This window comes from Ascaphus truei, chromosome 11 (genome assembly GCF_040206685.1).
Source record: "Ascaphus truei isolate aAscTru1 chromosome 11, aAscTru1.hap1, whole genome shotgun sequence".
Lineage (NCBI taxonomy): Eukaryota > Metazoa > Chordata > Amphibia > Anura > Ascaphidae > Ascaphus > Ascaphus truei.
The window spans coordinates 51,707,978-51,727,567 of NC_134493.1; the positions used below are offsets into that span (position 1 = coordinate 51,707,978).

Below are 19,590 nucleotides of genomic sequence, written 5' to 3' on the forward strand. Positions count from 1 at the left end.
AGTAGTCATACAGTGTGTGTTTCTTTATTCATTAACTGCATTGGTTCCTGAGAGGGGTTATCCTGCAGCGCTGGGATCCCTCCCAGGTGGAGGCACTGCATACCGATATAACGCTATCACCCCAGGATCCCAGTGGCGGAGGATTAAGCCTCCTGTACACTAAACAGGTACTCAGCACACGTAGTTACCTTAGTCACGGGGAAAGGGGGCAACAATCACATGAACCAAAGGCAGGAAATACCCCAATCTGATGCCCTATGTATTTAGGGAACATCAATGGGAGAGCTTCCCCATATAGAGTGAGCATTACTCCTCGGACGTATTTATTTGGGGAAGGCAGTACCTTTGTTTGCCTTAAAGGGACAGTGTGCCTAATATTTGGTTATTGTTAGGAACAAATAAAACCACCAAATATTGTTGTCACGGTAGACCAGGTCTTCTAACACATTTATATTTTTGGGATCAGTCAATAAGCAAAAAAAGGCAGTGAAATAAAATGGGGTGTATTTGGATAAAACCTCGGAAATACAACAAAACACAAAGTACAGAAATATACACACTTACCTGGGTCCAGGGGCTGCAATCTAGCCTTTCCTTCATGCAGGTCGCCCGCTTACCCTGATCGGAACCTTGTTCCAGACGTCCTGGATCAAGATTCTGCAGACAATCCTGACAGGGACCTCGTCCTGATGGTCCTGGAACTGATTTTGGCGAGAAATCCTGGCCGTGACCGCTACGTTGATTTGTAGAACTTGGCCGCTCTCCAACACCTTCCTCCCCCAGATTCTCTCTCCACCTCCCCCCCAGTCTCTCTCCACCACCTCCCTCCCCCCCATTCCTTCTCCGCCACCTTTCATCCCCCATTTTCTCTCAACCACCTCCCACCCACCATCACCTTTCTCTCCCCATTCTTTCTCCACCTCCCTCCTCTCGTTCTCTCTCCACCACCTCCCTCTGTTCTCCCGCCACTACCTGCCTCCCCTCATTCTCTCTCCACCTCCCTCACTCGTTCTCATCCCCCTCCCCCCATTCTCCCTCCACGTCCCCTCCCTCCATTCTCTCCCCTCTCCCTCCCCCATTCTCTCTCCCCCTACTCTCTCGTCACGTCCCTCCCTCATTCTCTCCATCACTTCCCCTCCCCCACTCTCCCCTCTTCTTCCCCCATTCTCTCTCTGCCACCACCTCCCCTCATTCTCTTTCCCCTCTTCTTCCCCCATTCTCGCCACCACCTCCCCTCCCCCCATTCTCTCTACCTCCTGGTAGCAGACACCAGAAGGTGTGACTGACTCAGACTCCCAGGTCAGACCAGTGGTGCGGGCCCATCCTCATCCTCCACCCTCGCATGTAGTGTAGAGAATGGTGCTCAGACGTGACTCCCCGATCCTTACAGCAAAACACGAGACAGTTACTGAAAATCCGGGACTGTCCCGGCTATACTGGGAAGCATGGCCACCCCAGTTTTGTAGTATATAGCTGCTATACATATATTACCTGTCATAATTAACGGTCGGCAGACAACAAAGGGGTCTGAAACGCCCATTCTTTGGGCTACCTATCCAGTCGGATTATCCTACCACGGCCCCACTAGCAAAGCATGGTCACGTGACCACGACGGCGTTTAACCCTTCACTACAGATTGCGTCCTCTGGCATGACGTAGCCACTTCGTCTTGGGGCACCCAAAGAGATATTAAAGGAGTTCATTTAGATTGTAAGATCTTCAGGGGCAGGGACTCATTTTCCTAATGTTTACTTTTGTGTTTGAACTCTTATTCCTATTCCTGCCACGTGTATTAGTGATGTACATGGATGGTGCTGTACAAATAAAGATATACATACCTACACTTCTGCCACAGATTGAAATAGGATGACCTATTAAAAATATGGTGGTCCCACCCACGTAAAATATACATTCACTAAAGGGCAATACTAGCCATTATTGCTCGTAAATCGCAATTTACGTGAATGGCCATTAATAAGCACACGTGGCTAGTGCCACGGATATATACCCTATTGATTTCTTTTATAGGATCATCCACTAAAAAGTCATAATTTTCGGTAGGTGAATCGAGAGCTTGTATATGTAGCAAATATGAACTTTAATAGAGTGTCGTCATATAGGCACCCAAGGGATGAACATATTTGGGGGTTTCTTGACCCTAATGGATGAGGTTTGGGGTCACTGTGCTATAATAATAATAAACTACATTTGAATGCAATAAAGCTGTGCAGTAAGAATACATTGATGCTTATAGGGGATGTAATGCTGTGCAGTAAGAATACAAGCACGCTGCCTAGGGGTCACACTCGACTCCTCTCTCACATTCAAAACATTTCTAAAACTTGTCGCTTTTTCCTCCACAATATAACAAAGATACGCCCTTTCCTCTGTTGCTCGACTGCTAAAACTCTGACTCAGGCCCTCATTCTCTCCCGTCTTGATTACTGTAACCTCCTGCTGTCCGACCTTCCTGCCTCTCACCTGTCTCCCCTACAATCTATCCTAAATGCTGCTGCCAGAATCACTCTACTCTTTCCTAGATCTGTCTCAGCATCTCCCCTCCTGAAATCCCTCTCCTGGCTTCCAATCAAATCCCGCATCTCACACTCCATTCTTCTCCTCACTTTTAAAGCTTTACACTCTTCTGCCCCTCCTTACATCTCAGCCCTAATTTCTCGCTATGCACCACCCCGACTCTTGCGTTCTGCTCAAGGATGTCTTCTTTCTACCCCCTTTTTATCTAAAGCCCTCTCCCGCCTTAAACCTTTTTCACTGACTGCTCCACACCTCTGGAATGCCCTTCCCCTCAGTACCCGACTAGCACCCTCTCTATCCACCTTTAAGACCCACCTTAAGACACACTTGCTTAAAGAAGCATACGAATAGCACTGTGAACATTCTGAACACATGATACATAAAGCTTGGCCCCCTGCAGACGCACTTACCAGAACTCCCTCCTACTGTCTCTGTACGTTCTCCCTACCTACCAATTAAATTGTAAGCTCCTCGGGGCAGGGACTCCTCTTCCTTAATGTTATGTTTGTCTAAAGCACTTATTCCCGTGATCTGTTATTTATATTATCTGTTATTTATTTGATTACCACATGTATTACTACTGTGAAGCGCTATGTACATTAATGGCGCTATATAAATAAAGACATACAATACAATACAATGCTTATAGGGGATGTAACGCTGTGCAGTAAGAATACATTGATGCTTATAGGGGATGTAATGCTGTGCAGTAAGAATACATTGATGCTTATAGTTATAGGGGATGTAATGCTGTGCAGTAAGAATACATTGATGCTTATAGGGGATGTGATGCTGTGTAGTAAGAATACATTGATGCTTATAGGGGATGTGATGCTGTGCAGTAAGAATACATTGATGCTTATAGGGGATGTGATGCTGTGCAGTAAAAACACATTGATGCTTATAGGGGATGTGATGCTGTGCAGTAAGAATACATTGATGCTTATAGGGGATGTGATGCTGTGCAGTAAAAACACATTGATGCTTATAGGGGATGTGATGCTGTGCAGTAAGAATACATTGATGCTTATAGGGGATGTAATGCTGTGCAGTAAGAACACATTGATGCTTATAGGGGATGTGATGCTGTGCAGTAAGAATACATTGATGCTTATAGGGGATGTGATGCTGTGGAGTAAGAACACATTGATGCTTATAGGGGATGTGATGCTGTGCAGTAAAAACACATTGATGCTTATAGGGGATGTGATGCGGTGCAGTAAGAATACATTGATGCTTATAGGGGATGTACAGTAATGCTGTGGGTGAATGACACTGCTCACAAACCACCTAGCCTTCTCTTTAGGCGCCAAACCTCACTGACTGACACAACAACACCTCATGCACTCATCCCCCCGAGGCCGTAACTCTGTGAGTCCGGAACCTTTATTCACGCACAGGCTTGTGCAACCCGGAAGTCTTTGGCTAACGGACTGTTTTATATCAGGAGCGAGGTTTCCGGTGAACGGGTCGGGACGGTGTGGGTTCCAGGTACGAGCCAGTGGGACCAAGGCACTGCTCCTCCCTCCCCCTCCCCCTCTCTCAGTTGTTGACCGCGGGGGAAACTGCTAGGTCTACTCTCTTGGGGTCGTGTTATCTCTGCTGCACTACAGGAGTTGGGTGACCATCGGGAATACGACACATGGCGTAAACGGCCCCTACCTGCCAAGTCCGTGTATACTGCTCTGTTACCACCACAGGATCAAGCGGTAACATATATATATATAGTTTTATATATATATATATATATATATATATATATATACACACACACACACACACACCTGTATACATACACACACACACACACTGTATACATACACACACACATATATGATATATATCATATGTGTGTGTGTATGTATACAGTGTGTGTGTTTGTATATATGTGTGTGTGTGTGTGTGTGTGTGTGTATATATATATATATATATATATATATATATATATATATAATTGTATATATAATTGTATATATAATTGACCTGCCTAAGACATGCAGATGCGCATACAGTTATATTTGCATATTTGCTTTCCTGCGGAGGGTTTTTGTCACTTTTTTTACTCACCATAACTTAACTCAGTATTATGGTTTAGCCTATCCCATAGCCTCACTTGCATTCCCAGTAAAATCAACCCCACACTGATGAGACCCATCAAGGTCGAAACAGCTGTCTGTGGGTGGTTTTCTGTGTATGCACCTTAACCCTGGCTGTGCTCAAAGCTGTGACCATGCAGCAAGCTTAAGCCTATAGGGAACCATGTTAAAAATGGTTATTGCGGCAAAAAGTGACACTGTGTGCTCATTTGCATGTCATTTCCCAGAATCCCTTGCTGCAGTGGAAGTGCTGTATGCTGGGTGATAATGGGGAAAGGCGGGGTTGCAGACCTGCCTAAGACATGCAGATGAGCATACAGTTATATTTGCATATAATTGTATATAAATATATCATGTATATATGAAGAATACTTTATTACATCAGAGCTTGTAATAGTTTGTCTTGAGCAAGCTTCCCACACTTCTCCCTAATTTATTGTATGCCACGTCTGTGAGGTTCTTTTTATAGTGGCTGCTGAACATATCCGGTGCAGGGAACGTGGGGCTTTGCTGATAACAGCCACTTCATCTTAAAGGATTAATTAAAAGGTTCTTGTAGTCAGGGCACTATGCACGTTGATTGAGCCCCGGTTGAAATGGTAAAATATATTTAGATGTTAACTGTGAGGTCTCCTGGGTGTGTGTGGTTTGAGCTCACTTTAATGGCGTGGACTTAAATGCATCATCAAAAACGTGAACCTATCATTTTAATGGTAATGCTGTGCAGCATGCAACCATCAGATACGCCCTCTTTGTTAGCTCCTTGGGTTTGTGTTGGCTGATTGTAACCAATGTACAGTGCTGAAAAGCTATGAAGAAACTCACGGTTACTCTTTTATTTTGTAGGTTTATCTCACAGAAAGTACACATTAGGAATCCAGTGGGTTACTTAATGCTCTCTTCATTGGTCAGAGGGACACTGAGAAGGTCTGGGCTGTTCTATTAAGTGTATCTTCCTGGCAGTCTGGTAGGTGTGTCACATACTGAGTGTTCTGGCATCTTTATAAGGAGCCGCACTTGCCTTGCTGTCTTTAAGCAGCATGATTTTCCCCTTCATTGGCCTGTAAAGCCGCTCTTGTGGAGGCCCTCAGCGGAGTCTGGAAGGGGGCCGGCGGGCGGGGGCTCGCCATGGAGAAAATGGCCCGAGTCACCACGGCCCTGGGGGGCAACACCCTCACAGGCCGCACCATGTTCTGCCACCTGGAAGCCCCCTCCAACGCCATCAGCGTGTGCCGAGACGCGGCCCAGGTGGTGGTCGCCGGCCGCAACATCTTTAAGATCTACTCCATGGAGGATGACCACTTTGCGGAGAAACTGAACCTGAGGGTGGGCCGCAAGCCCTCGCTCAACTTTAGCTGCGCAGACGTGGTGTGGCACCAGATGGACGAGAACCTACTGGCCACGGCTGCCACCAACGGCGTGGTGGTGACCTGGAACTTGGGGAAGCCGTCTAGGAACAAGCAGGACCAGCTATTTACAGAGCATAAAAGGACTGTGAACAAAGTCTGTTTCCACCCTACTGAGGTCTACATGCTGCTGAGCGGCTCGCAGGATGGGTACATGAAGTGCTTTGACCTGCGAAAGAAGGACTCAGTCAGTACCTTCTCAGGTGAGTGGGGCGGGGGTTTTACAAGGATTTCACGGGGGGGGTGGGTTTTGTTCAATGGGCATTTTGATTTCTTATATCCAAGTCCTGAATTACACCAAAAATGTATTCGGCAAAGGCAGGGTTCAGTTATAGCCCTATGCAAGCGGAACTCCACATTTCTTGCATGAGTCGAGTGCAGTTGAGCTGGGGCACAAGGAGATGACACCAGGAATTGAACCAGGTTCCCCTGATTCAATCTCTGTGTCATTGTTTACAGAGTCGGTGTCTCTTCTCACTGAGCCGCTGATTAATAAATATGGGCCACAGTCTGTTTTTCTGCCTCATTGGCCCTGTTACTCTCCTGACAAGAGCATCTTCTTTGCAGGTCAGTCAGAGAGCGTGAGGGACGTGCAGTTCAGCATCCGCGACTACTTCACCTTCGCGGCCACCTTTGAGAACGGAAACGTACAGTTGTGGGACATCCGGAGACCTGACCGTTGTGAGCGCATGTTCACTGCCCACAATGGGCCTGTTTTCTGCTGCGACTGGCACCCCGAGGACAGGCAAGGACTAGCTCTATGGGGATAGAGGAGGTGGGAGAGGGTGTTTTGTTATGGCTGCTTTATCACATAAAGGCTCCTACTGATGATAACCCCTGTGATAAAAAGGCAGTACTGCCGCCTATAACTGCTCACTTAGTGGCTCAGGTTTCTCCTACATAGAGATTTGAGACCCAGAAACCTCAATTAAGCTCTGAAGTAATTATAACCACTGACACCCAAAGCCCAGCACATTTCTCCTGACACCTTCAAAGACCAATAGAGAACATTTTCATTTGTGGAATGTCTTTTCTTTTGGTTCTCACTACGGGTTTGGCTATTTCGGTTTCTGTTGTAATGACACGAGAGTGCAGAGGAAAGTTAGAATCGTGTACAGCAGTGTTTCCCAACTCCAGTCCCCAGGGAACCCCAACAGGTCAGGTCTTAAGGATATCCCTGCTGCAGCACAGGTGGGTCAATCAGCGGCTCAGCCATTTTGACTGACCCCCCTTGTGCTGGAGCAGGGATATCCTTAACACCTGACCTGTTGGGGTTCCCTGAGGACTGGAGTTGGGAAACACTGGTGTACAGTATGTCTTATTATGACTAACGCATAAAATTAATTTTCATTTGATTTGTTGTAGATTTTGATGCATTCTGGTAGACTAAAATGAGAATTCTTCACAGAGGAAGTTATAGAATTTACAGAGCTTTTCAAAATACACAGGTCTCCTTCGCGTATACAGACATTTTCAAGCCTTGCAATTCTTTCATGTGTACATAGCTTTCTAAACCTCACAAGGCTCTTCTTGAAGTGTTGTGCTCTTTCCAAACCTCACAGGTCTCTTCGTTTACAGTGCACACACAGAGCCCTGTAAGGTTTCGAAAAAACGGTATACTGTGTTTCCATCTATGAAGAATTGTCATCTTGTTCCATTAGAACATATCACAACCTACAACACATATACATAACTAAGAATGTGGTTGGTAGAACCATGAGATTCTTCCACTGTTGAACATCTCCCCTTCTGTAACCAGTCTGGGTCAAAGATGGTCTTTCAAGGTTCCTTCTTGTCATTAGAAAAAGCACTGGGAATATGTTTTATATAACACTCTGTTATGTTACATATTTGAGAATGTTCATTGTACTGAACATAAACCGTGTTCTGAAGATCCATACGGGATGCATATGAATGTATTTTAAGATTTGTAAGTGGTCAAAGTCTTTGGGATTTTTTCAATTAAGTGTGACATTGCCAATTTGGCACTAAAGCATGAAAACTACCATTTAGTGGGAGTCTGTGTGCTAGTGTCTGATTGTGGATTATTTATTATACTGTGATAATGCCAATGTGTTAAAGTGCCACAGGACTGTACTACTTTTTATCCACTGTGAACACTGCAGGTCCCAAAAGGAGGCGGTACACGAGTGGTATCACAATATTGATGTGCCATATTTAATGGTTCTGAACATAAACCACATTTTTTATTCTCATTTCAAGCCTCTTGCTTTGGCCCGGACCTTGGGTGTTGACGTTTTTCTGAACTTTGGTGTCACCTCTGGTACCCTGACATTTCTCTCCCTGTCCCTGTAGAGGATGGCTGGCCACTGGTGGTCGTGACAAGATGGTGAAAGTCTGGGACATGAGCACCAACCGCGCCAAGGAGATTTACTGCGTGCAGACCATTGCCTCGGTGGCCCGTGTCAAGTGGCGGCCGGAGCGGAAGTACCACATCGGGACCTGCTCCATGATGGTGGACCACAACATCTATGTGTGGGACGTACGCCGGCCCTTCATTCCCTTCGCCACCTTTGAAGAGCACAAGGACGTAACTACAGGCATTGTGTGGCGCCACCTGCACGATCCTTACTTTCTGCTCTCTGGCTCTAAGGACAGCACTCTGTACCAGCACATCTTCAGGGATGCCAGGAGGCCCATAGACCGTGCTAACCCAGAAGGCCTCTGCTACAGTCTCTTTGGTGACTTGGCCTTCGCAGCTAAGGAGAGTCTCATTTCTTCATCTTCTTCCTCGCATGACTCCAACAGAAAGCCGTATGGTAGCGACCGTCGGCACCCGATCTTTTTCCTGCGGAAGCCAGACCCCACCGAGCAGTTTGAGAACATCTCCAGCGGCCTGAGCGTCTTCGAGGCTGGAGGAGAGGACATGAGCTGGTTTGTGGCCACGGCGGAGAGGTACGCGCTGGCAGGGCGGCCGCTGCCAGAGCTGTGTGACCACAATGCCAAGGTGGCTAGAGAGCTAAACAGGTGGCAGGTGAGTCCAGGGAGAGGGTACAGGCACATTGGGAAACCAAACTGGGCAATGTTAGGACACTTACATGGAGGAAGGTGGGGAATTTATGAGGGCAAATGTGGAGAAGCTGATGTGGTTGAGGGACTTTTTGGGGTGGGAGGCTGCCCTTTAGAGGAAAGACTGGTGTTATAAAGGAACAAACCAGGAGAGAGGTTGACATTGGGTAGAATTGACTTCTGGTACTGAGGAAGTATCAAGGGGAAAGGTATTGTGGGTACTCTTAGATTCCTCACAATTAACTAATTTCTCCAACATAAAATTTAACAAGAGAAATTGGGGGGGGGAGGGGGGAGAAAATGATTCAAATGATTTTATTGATTTATAAAAATTAATGAATTATTAAAAATTAAGAATTTAACATCAATCGGCAATGCTAAAAATCTATTCTATTTCAATCGATTAACAAATACAAAATACAAGATGACTTTACCATCACAAATTCACGAATAGAAGTTAATGCATTTAAAAACAACCATCTAATTTCTCCGTCCCACCCTCACACAATTAATATTTGTAGGTTACTGTAGCCACTACAGGTTTGTCCACTGAATGTAAAATGAGAAAGCTGCCTCAATACTTGAATCAATCACAAATGTAAGTAACACTCATCCTTCACTGTAGGGAAGAATAAATGCAGTCCTAATGCACTAGCTCCAACCTTTTTTTGGTTAAGGCACCCTATGCGAAACTCTGAGGAACCCCAACCCTCTCTAATGGCGCGTCTGAGATCAGATGCATTGTAAGGAACCCCCAACCCTCTCTAATAGCGCGTCTGAGATCAGATGCATTGTAAATTCTTCTGTATCTGGTACAATTTTCAAATTGCCAGAAAATTGCAGGGAGGGGAACTCGAGGGTTCATAGGAACCCCAGTTGAAATACACTGAACTAGAATGGAGAATGTAACGTATATTGGAATCAGGTAGTGATCCGAGTGCCAGTCATTCTAGCAACCTTTCTAACTGGCGAGTACACCAGGACTGCACCTATGCTTCTCTGCAGTAAAGGAGTATTACGTACCTTCAGGAGTGCCCATTATACCCCAGCTTTCCCCTTGTTCCTTTACATGGCGATATATTTCTGAGGTCGGTGCACCACCGGTTCTAGCGATGAGATAACCACTTTTATTATAATACTTTGAGCAGAACCCCTCAAGTTGTTTTGCTGGATACAGAGGGAGGGTACTGTGGTGGTCTGCCACAGTAACTGACTGGAACCTGTTACTGCCGGGCCATTGTTGGATGGAGCAGAGCACTGCTGCTGATTTGAAAGTTGTGTTGTGTGGACGTTGGCGCCATGTAGAGATGATTAACTTGGGGAGACTGGCCTGGCACTGCCGCTCTGTGGCTCACCTTTCTTTGACTCGGTGTACCTTCCAGGTTGCCCAGACATGGACAATGCTAAGAATTATGTACTGCAGCCCTGGCACTGTGCCGCCTGCCAATTTGAACCACAGCATGGGCAAAAGTGGCAATTCGCTGCCACTGCTTAACAGGTAGGGACCAAGCACATACGCACTTCCTATATTACACACCAGGCGTGGCAGATGTAACCCTTACCCTCCGGTCCCTTTTTTATTCTCACAGCTTTAACCTCAAGGAGATGCCGTCCGGGATGGGCAATGAGGCGCGGCTCGAGCACAGCAAAGGAGATAGCCGTGCAGACAGCATCCTGATGGATCCTGCAGCCATTAATAATGATGGTAAGACGGGGAGTTGGGCTACACGTTTTTATGCAGCCAAACTCCTGCAGAGGACCAAGATTTTAGAAAACTAGCCACCGTTACTGAGCAGCTTCCCCTCACTGACCCCTCCCTATTCAATGCGCTATGAAGCAGTCTCTACCTTCATATGAACAGGGCTAAATTCTTTCAAAGCTAGGAGAAGTGGGCTTCATAGCATATAGAAGCATTTCAATAGCTTACACTCATGGTAACTGTCCCACACCCACAGTCGCTCCGACCAACCATTGTGGCCAAACGCTGCCATATACAGCAGCTTATTCCCTCGCCTGCTGTCTCTGTAACTCTCCCAACATACTGCTTAGGCCTCGGCCATGTTACCTGCTTGCTTGCTGAAGCGTGCTGTCGCCTGCTCATGCTTGCCACTGAGCCCCTACAGCCGCAATTAGAGCGGCTTTAGTAGGGGCTCGCCTACGCTTCCGCAAGCGCGCGGAAGCGCAGGTCTTAGCCGATTTTAAAAATCAAGCGCTTGCCGGAGCGCAGGGCCGGTCACGTGAGCGGTCCGCCCAATGAGGGCGAACCAGCTCCGTGACGTTACTGGCCCGCCCCCTGACGGCGCGCAGGGCAAGCAACCGCAAGGCCAGGGAAAGCACCCGCTTTCCCTGAGCCTCAGCGCGCATCAGCACGCAAGCAGATAACATGGACGAGGCCTTAGATTGTAAGCTCTCCGGGGCAGGGATTTCCTTTCCTATTGACTTTTTGCTTGTGTCACTTATTGTACTATAATTCCATGTATTGTATTGTCTCTTTTGTAAAGTGCCAAGTACACTGTAAGTGTTATATAAAAAAAAAATGCATACATACAGAAGAGGGGTTAATTCTTCTAGCATACGGGCGGCCTAAGGGTTAAATGAAAAAAACAAGTTAAAACACCACAAAGCTCCGCATAACAAACTGTAACTGCTAAGGGATATGTTTACTGGACGAGGATCATATTTGCTATGCCGGGCTCCTTTAGGACACCTCCCAGCAGAGCTGTGTAAACACGACCTCATACAGACTATTGTAATATAAGTTCTGTAAGGTGTCGTATGGAGTAAAACCGCGTGAAGGCCCATCTTCCAGCGCGGAAGGTGTCTTGTTGTTTAGCGCTCCTGAGGTATTAGGGTCTTGGTGAATCCTTTAAAAAATACAAATATATACGGTATATAGAACTGAGATCTTGTCAAATTATTTTTATAGTTTGTCTTGGAAATGTTTGTCAACGTGGTAAACTGAGACTTGAGTGTTTTTTTTTTTTTTTTGTGTCTTGATCTCGTCTTCGTGCATTATAAGTAGGAATTCTGATTTTAGGTTTTAACCAAAAAACCACTGGCAACTGCTCATCTCGCACTTCCAGTTAAAACCAATAAAACGGAAATGGAGAGTAGGGAAACTAAAAACAAAATGCGCAGATAAACGCCAAATTCAAATGTGTCTCGATCGTTTTCATTGTCAACACTAAACCACAGATTTTTTTAAATCTAAAAATAAAAAAATCAAATGAACACATCGGAAACCCCAAAACTTCCACCGATTTCACAAAACGATAACCACCAGGATCCCTAATTATAAGTGTCCCTCCAATCTCCTGGTTGCTGCTCCGACAGGAACGGGATGAGAATAAATCTCATCATGTTATTTTGGTCTGGATGGAAGAAAATATATATATATATATATATATATATATATAATATATATATACTGCAAGTACAAATATAGGATAAGTATCTGTCTACATTTAGCATAGCTTGAACTTGATGGACATATGTCTTGTCAACCTCCAACTATGTAACTATTATTCACTGTTATTTCCCTATCCTTTATAGTCCCTACAACACATACAAAATGATGTAAAATCATTATATTCCTCAGATTTTGTATTCTTTCCTTGATGCACCAATCACACAGATGTAATCATTAAACATATCCGTGCCATTAGTTTGTACCAAAGTGGAACGCTTTCAGATACAGAGATCGGGAATTGTTGCAGGCCACATAATGCCGTCAGCTGTTGCTCCTTCCTCCTCTTTAACCAATCTCCAAACTTAACGCTCTGTTGATATTTTTACGTGTGTGTTACTGGTAAGTGTGTGTGTGTGTGTATGTGTTACTACTGTGTGTGTGTCCTTAGTGACATTCTCTGTTGTGTTGTAACCTCTTTCCTCCCTCTGCAGACAACGAGGAGACAGAAGGCAGTGACGTCCCTGCAGATTACCTGCTGGGAGACGGGGAGGGGGATGAGGATGAGCTGTATATGATGGACCATGAAAACAACCACGGTGAGTCCCGCCCCCCACGGTGAGTCCCGCCCCCCACGGTGAGTCCCGCCCCCCACGGTGAGTCCCGCCCCCCACGGTGAGTCCCGCCCCCCACGGTGAGTCCCGCCCCCCACGGTGAGTCCCGTCCCCCACGGTGAATCCCGCCCCCACGGTGAGTCCCGCCCCCGCAGCTGGGCTGGGGATTGCAATACTTTGTGGGCCAAGTTCCATACACTGTGAAGCAGCTTCTCTTTTCTAGAGGATGTTTTGGTCTCATTCAGTTGGATGGAGCTGACCTCTTCTCCAGCACGGGGAAGCATATTCACTACGTATTGGATTTGTCTGTTTCTACAAAGCCAATGCATGTTCAGTTCTAGCAATGTAAATAGTCCGAGGGGAGAGAGGCAAATCGTATAATTATTTATTTATTTATAAAATATTTTACCAGGAAGTAATACATTGAGAGTTACCTCTCGTTTTCAAGTATGTCCTGGGCACAGAGTAAAACAAATACATGGTTACAAATACAGTTACATAAATGAACAAGGTATACATTACAGGCATACCCTGCATTAACGTACGCAATGGGACCGGAGCATGTATGTAAAGCGAAAATGTACTTAAAGTGAAGCACTACCTTTTCCCACTTATCGATGCATGTACTGTACTGCAATCATCATATACGTGCATAACTGATGCAAATAACGCATTTGTAACAGGCTGCATAGTCTCCCCGCTTGCGCACAGCTTCGGTACAGGTAGGGAGCCAGTATTGCTGTTCAGAACGTGATGACAGGCGCATGCGTGAGCTGCCGTTTGCCTATTGGGCGATATGTACTTACTCGCGAGTGTACTTAAAGTGAGTGTACTTAAAGCGGGGTATGCCTGTATATACAAGACATTACGTGCACAGTTAAAGAAAATATATATTATGAGCGTATGAAACAGTTACAGACCAGATTAAAGTGTGAGACAACTTTAGATTTGAAAGAACTTAAGCTGGTGGTGGATATGAGAGTCTCTGATAGGTTGTTCCAGTTTTGGGGTGCACGTTAAGAGAAGGAGGAACGTCCGGATACTTTGTTGAGTCTTGGGACCATGAATAGTCTTTTGGAGTCTGATCTCAGGTGATAGGTGCTGCATGTGGTAGGGGTGAGGAGCTTGTTCAGGTAGCTGGGTAGTTTGCCCAGAAAGTATTTGAGGGTGAGACAGGAAAGGTGAACTTTGCGCCTAGACTCTAGTGATGACGAATCTAGTTCTTTGAGCATTTCGCAGTGATGTGTGTTGTAGTTGCATTGGAGAACAAAACGACAAATTGAATTGTAGAGGGTGTCAAGTTTGCTAAGGTGGGTTTGAGGAGCCGAGCCATATACTATGTCTCCATAGTCAATAATTGGCATTAGCATCTGCTGTGCAATACGCTTTCTGACCAGGAGACTAAGGGAGGATTTGTTCCTGTAAAGTACCCCTAGTTTAGCATAGGTCTTGGTTGTCAGGGTATCAATGTGCATCCCGAATGTTAAGTGGGAGTCAAACCATAAGCCCAGGTATTTAAAACTAGTGACAGGTGTTAGGGTGGTGTTAGCGTTGGTTCTAATCAGGAGCTCAGTCACTGGAAGCTTTACAAATTTAGTCTTTGTCCCAAATACCATTGTTACAGTCTTGTCAGTGTTTAAAAACAGTTTGTTTTGGGAAATCCAGTATTCGAGTCTCAAAAAGTCAGACTTAAGTATGTGTTGAAGGTCAGAGAGGCTATGGCTGTGTGCATATAGGATTGTGTCATCTGCATACATGTGTATTGAGGCTTCCTTACAAGCTGTGGGAAGATCATTAATGAACACTGAGAAGAGTAGGGGCCCCAGAACAGAGCCTTGCGGGACACCACAGGTGATATCCAGGAGGTTGGAATTATAGCCTGAGATGGACACATGTTGGGATCTTCCTGATAGGTAGGACTGAAACCAGTTTAAAGCATGTTTCAGTATTCCAGAGCTCTGGAGTTTGTTAAGCAGGATAACATGATCAACTGTGTCAAAAGCCTTTGCAAAATCTAGGAATACTGCCCCAGTGAGTTGTCCCCGTTCCATTCCACACTGGATTTCATTGCAAACTTTTAGCAGGGTAGTTACGGTGGAGTGTTTGGGACGAAACCCAGACTGGAATTGGCTAGGGGAATTTGTCTTGGTGTAGAAATCGCTTAATTGGGAGTGGACACATTTTTCCATAACTTTAGATAGAATTGGGAGAAGTGAGATTGGCCTGTAGTTTGAGACAGTGTTTTTGTCCCCACTTTTGAAGATTGGGACAACTCTGGCAGTTTTCCAGGTCTTAGGGATATGGCCTGCAGACAGGATAGAGTTGACTATGGACGCAATTGGTTTGGCAATGGCTGGGGCACCAATTCGTAGGAACCTAGATTGTAGTAAGTCGGGTCCACATTGGCTGCTTAGTTTTAGTTTGAGGAGCGCTTGTGTAATCTCCTCTTCAGATACTGGGCTAAATTGAAAATTGTGGGCAGTGTTGGGAGGGGGTGGGACTGTAGGGATACTCCCAGGATGAGATTCATGTTTGGGGTTTGTGCTGCGTTTTGCTAATAAGTTAGTGGCACACCCCACAAAGTAATCATTGAATGCATTTGCAATGTCAGTGGGGTTTGTCAGAGTAATATCCCCCTTAGTGATATTACTTGGTTGTTGATGGTTAGGAGGCTGGAATATATTGTTGATAACCTTCCAGAAGTTAGCTGGGTTTGATGTATTTTGGTGGAGATTGTCAGAGTAATATTGTGCTTTTGCGTGCCTTGTTTGCCTTGTGCACATGTTCCGCATGCATCTGTAGTGATTGAGATCCTTGGTAGTGCCAGTTACTTTGTAGCTTTTCCACAAGGCATCCCTGAACTGTTAGAGTGCTATAAGGTCAGGTGTTACCCATGGAAGGTGGGCCCCCAGTACCCTTATTTTGCGTAGTGGAGCATGGGTATCGCAGAGTTTTAAGAACTCGGATTGGAAATAGTCGAGCGCAGAATCAGGGTCGAGAATTAAATCGATTTTGTGCCATGGGCAGTTGGTAAGGTCATCCAGAAACTGTTGTGGGTTAAAGTTTTTAAATGTTCTAGTGAGGAGAACTTTAGGGCTTGAATGGGGCGGTTTAATTTTCCTTACACAGTACACTATTGCATGGTCACTCAAAATATCAGGAAGGATGCCAGAGGATTGGATTCTGCTGGGGTTTGAGGAGAGAATCCAGTCTAGCAAGGAATGGTTATGCGATTTCAGGTTTATCCGTGTGGGTTGGGAAATGAGTTGCGATAGGTTAAGTGACTTGAGTTGTATCTGGATTTTGTGGTTTTTAGGGTCAAGCCAATTGAAGTTGAAATCCCCAAGAACTAGCAGCTCACTCTTCTCATTCAGAGAGGAAATGGAGCCAAGAAAATGGGTGATATCAGTCAAGTATTGTAGAGGGGCTTTAGGGGGGCGGTAGATGCCAGCAAGCAAGATGGGCTTAGAAAAGGGGAGGCAGATTTTGCCCACTAGAGTTTCAAAAGTGGGTGGACTTGGTGGGCAATTTAACAGTGTAAATTGTAATGTGTCTGCAATATAAAATAACACCCCTCCTCCTCTCTTTGATCTATCTCTCCTAAAAATGGAGTATCCCTGAATGGCGATATTTGCATCAGGGGTTTTAGGGGATAGCCATGTTTCTGTAAGAACGATGGCTTTGGGTTTATGCATAAGGCACCATGCCCTTAGTTCATCCAGTTTGGGCAGCAGGCTCCGGATGTTTATATGGGCGACAGATAGCCCTTTTTGGAATTTAAAGGTGGAATTCTCAGGGGCATGGGACAAGGTTGAACTGGGAGGACCTGGGTTAGTTTCAATATCACCTGCTAGAGAGAGTAATAGTATGACTAGAAATTTGGGTAGTGGTTTGCAAGTTGTAAATTTGTGGTGTTTGCCATTAGAGTGAGCAGTGGTTGGTGTGCTGGTTTTTAGAGTTCTCCACCAACATTCAGTAGATAGTGCAAGGCTTTTGAGTAGTCCAGGGTGAATGGTGATGTTATATCAACTTATAACTTCTCATGCCGACACAGTCCCCTTTGAAGTGTAACTGTAAAGTGCTTTATAACAGGGGGGCCCAAATCCAGTCCTCAAGCCCCCTCTACAGCTCAGGTTTTCAGGATATTCCAGCTTCAGCACAGGTGGCTTAATCGAGCCTCTGAGCCACCTGTGCTGAAGCAGGGACTGATTAAGCCACCTGTGCTGACGCAGGGACTATTTGGGCCACTTGTGCTGAAGCAGGGATATCCTGAAAACCTTACCTGTTGTGGGGGCTTGAGGACTAGAACTGAGCGCCCCGGCTTAATAATTCAGACCACCTTCCAGCACAATTCTGGAGCATCAGATTACAAAGTGTGTGTGTGTGTGTGTGTGTGTGTGTGTGTGTGTGTGTGTGTGTGTGTGTGTGTGTGTGTGTGTGTGTGGCGCGCGCGCGAGTGTGGTAATAAACCCACAAGCGCGTGAGTACAAACACAACACCTGAGCCACAACACGACCATATACTTGTGATTTATAACCCCCCACATATATAATTTTTATATAGCAGCAATCATGATTATATTCTGATTCTGCTTTTCTTATTTTACCCCCCCCCCCCCCCCCCCCCGGCACATCCACTCTGCAGCTGAGGAGCAGGAGTACGTCCTTCCTCAAGAGGCGTTCCCCCTGCGCCATGAGATCATGGACAACCCATCAGCCCTTGACCACCTGCAAGAGAAAGCCGACTCGCCCCACGTGAGCGGCAATGAGGCCGAGACCGTGTCGCTGACGCCAGTGGAGTCGTTCTCGCTCATCTCCATCTCGCACGCCCTGTACGAGAACCGGCTCCCCTCTGACTTCTTCAGCCCCACCGTGCGTGACATGCTGCGCTTCTACGCAGAGCAGGGCGACGTGCAGATGGCGGCCTCCGTCCTCATCGTGCTGGGGGAGAGAATCCGCAAAGAGATAGATGAGCAGACGCAGGTACATGGGGGAAGTGAACATGACCAGAAATGTGGTCCTATCTCCTGAGTACCTTACAGGTGTAACCGGCAGCTCTGTAACGTTACTAACTAGTGATAACCCGACTTACTGCTTTACATGTTACTGAGTTATACTGTGTGACAATAAACCACTCGGGAGGCACATTGCTACCGTATATATAACTTCATTGTGCTATTATCGGATGGTAACACAACTTCACAGTGCCTTATAACAATGTGTTGGTCTCTTGGTGTGATGCTATCAAACAACCCATCTCAAAGTGCCCTTTTTGATATTTTGTTATTCCCTATTAGGTTAAATAATATGTGGTAGTAAGCCAGGCCCAGAGTGCCTTATTGCCCTGCATACTGGTATGTTGTCGTATTGTAACCCAACTCCAAGCTTCCCTATTTCTTGGAGTATAAGCCCCTTGAGGTGGCGCACTCTGGTAAGTCGGCGTCAGAGTGGCTTATGGCCCAGAGTGAGAGATGATTCTGTACAGTGCCCACCCCACTGTTGATGGGGCTCCCCCTGCCTATTTCCCCCCGTTATATTGGGCTCCTCCGGGTGTCCTTATCGGTAACTTATCTTCAGTGTTTTAAAGCCCTGAGCGTTTGCGTCTTAAAGAGAATACCTTATTGTCCCGAAGGTTAAAGATACAGATCCATAGTGTTTTATAGACTCTGAAAATAGTGCCCACACATGGACATTAGCATACAAACTCTTACAGTGGCTGCATCATTTCATGTTGTGGTTAAGCTTTGTGTCTCCACACTTTTCCCAGGAGCATTGGTTCACGTCCTACATTGACCTGCTTCAGCGCTTTAAGCTGTGGAACGTCTCCAACCAGGTGATCAAGCTGAGCACCTGCAGTGCGATCAGCTGCCTGAACCAGGCATCCACCACTCTGCACATCAACTGCAGCAACTGCAAGCGGCCCATGAACAACAAGGGCTGGATCTGTGACCGGTGAGGGCTGGTGGGAAGGGGAGGCCAGGAGGAGGTGTGCAAGGAAGGGCGAGGGGCATGGGGGGTGCCAAGGAGGGGTAGGGGCATGGGGGTGCCAAGGAGGGGTAAGGGGAGTGTGTTAAGAGCAAGGAGGTAAGGTCTTCAGACGGAGTCTTGGGAGTCGAAATGAGGTTTGGAAAGGAAGATACAAAGTGGGAGGTTAGGAAGTTAAGAGGAGAGGGGGGTTATTACAAGTTTGGAGGAGAGGTATGGGACTAAGAGGAGAGCTCAATCAAGAACATTAGTCTGCACTCACCTCTGTGTGTATGGCACAGAAGGGACACAGTAGGAATCCTGTTCACTGCCATATACAAATATCCAGTACATACTTTGATAGAACAGTGGTATATGGGCCTCACACCTTCATCAGGATTTAGCAAGAGTGGTGTTCTGCATCAGACAAAGTGGTTAGTCCCCCAAAAAACTGCGCCACGACATACATGAATGCCGACCATAAACATTGGCAATGTCCTACCTATAGAACCGCAGTGCTAGTCTTTCAGTGGGTGGTGA

At 46.1% G+C, this 19,590-nt stretch overlaps 1 protein-coding gene across 5 annotated transcripts in view; it reads left to right on the forward strand.

Annotated features, from left to right (window-relative positions):
* Positions 1-3,916: 3,916 nt before the first annotated feature.
* The window catches only part of WDR24 (WD repeat domain 24), a 40,003-nt gene continuing 24,329 nt past the window's right edge, over positions 3,917-19,590 (forward strand). For 4 of the 5 annotated variants that reach the window (XR_012787439.1, XM_075566266.1, XM_075566267.1 and 1 more), the window contains exons 1-9: positions 3,968-4,244; positions 5,478-6,240; positions 6,605-6,782; positions 8,354-9,032; positions 10,450-10,565; positions 10,657-10,772; positions 12,968-13,072; positions 17,732-18,069; positions 18,854-19,038. Coding sequence is in view for 4 of the 5 variants with exons in the window: in XM_075566266.1 (XP_075422381.1) it covers positions 5,760-6,240; positions 6,605-6,782; positions 8,354-9,032; positions 10,450-10,565; positions 10,657-10,772; positions 12,968-13,072; positions 17,732-18,069; positions 18,854-19,038 (2,198 nt within the window). In the remaining variant the exon portion in view is untranslated. Of the gene's footprint in view, positions 4,245-5,477; positions 6,241-6,604; positions 6,783-8,353; positions 9,033-10,449; positions 10,566-10,656; positions 10,773-12,967; positions 13,073-17,731; positions 18,070-18,853; positions 19,039-19,590 lie in introns of all 5 variants that reach the window. The other variant, XM_075566265.1, reaches the window with a different exon arrangement.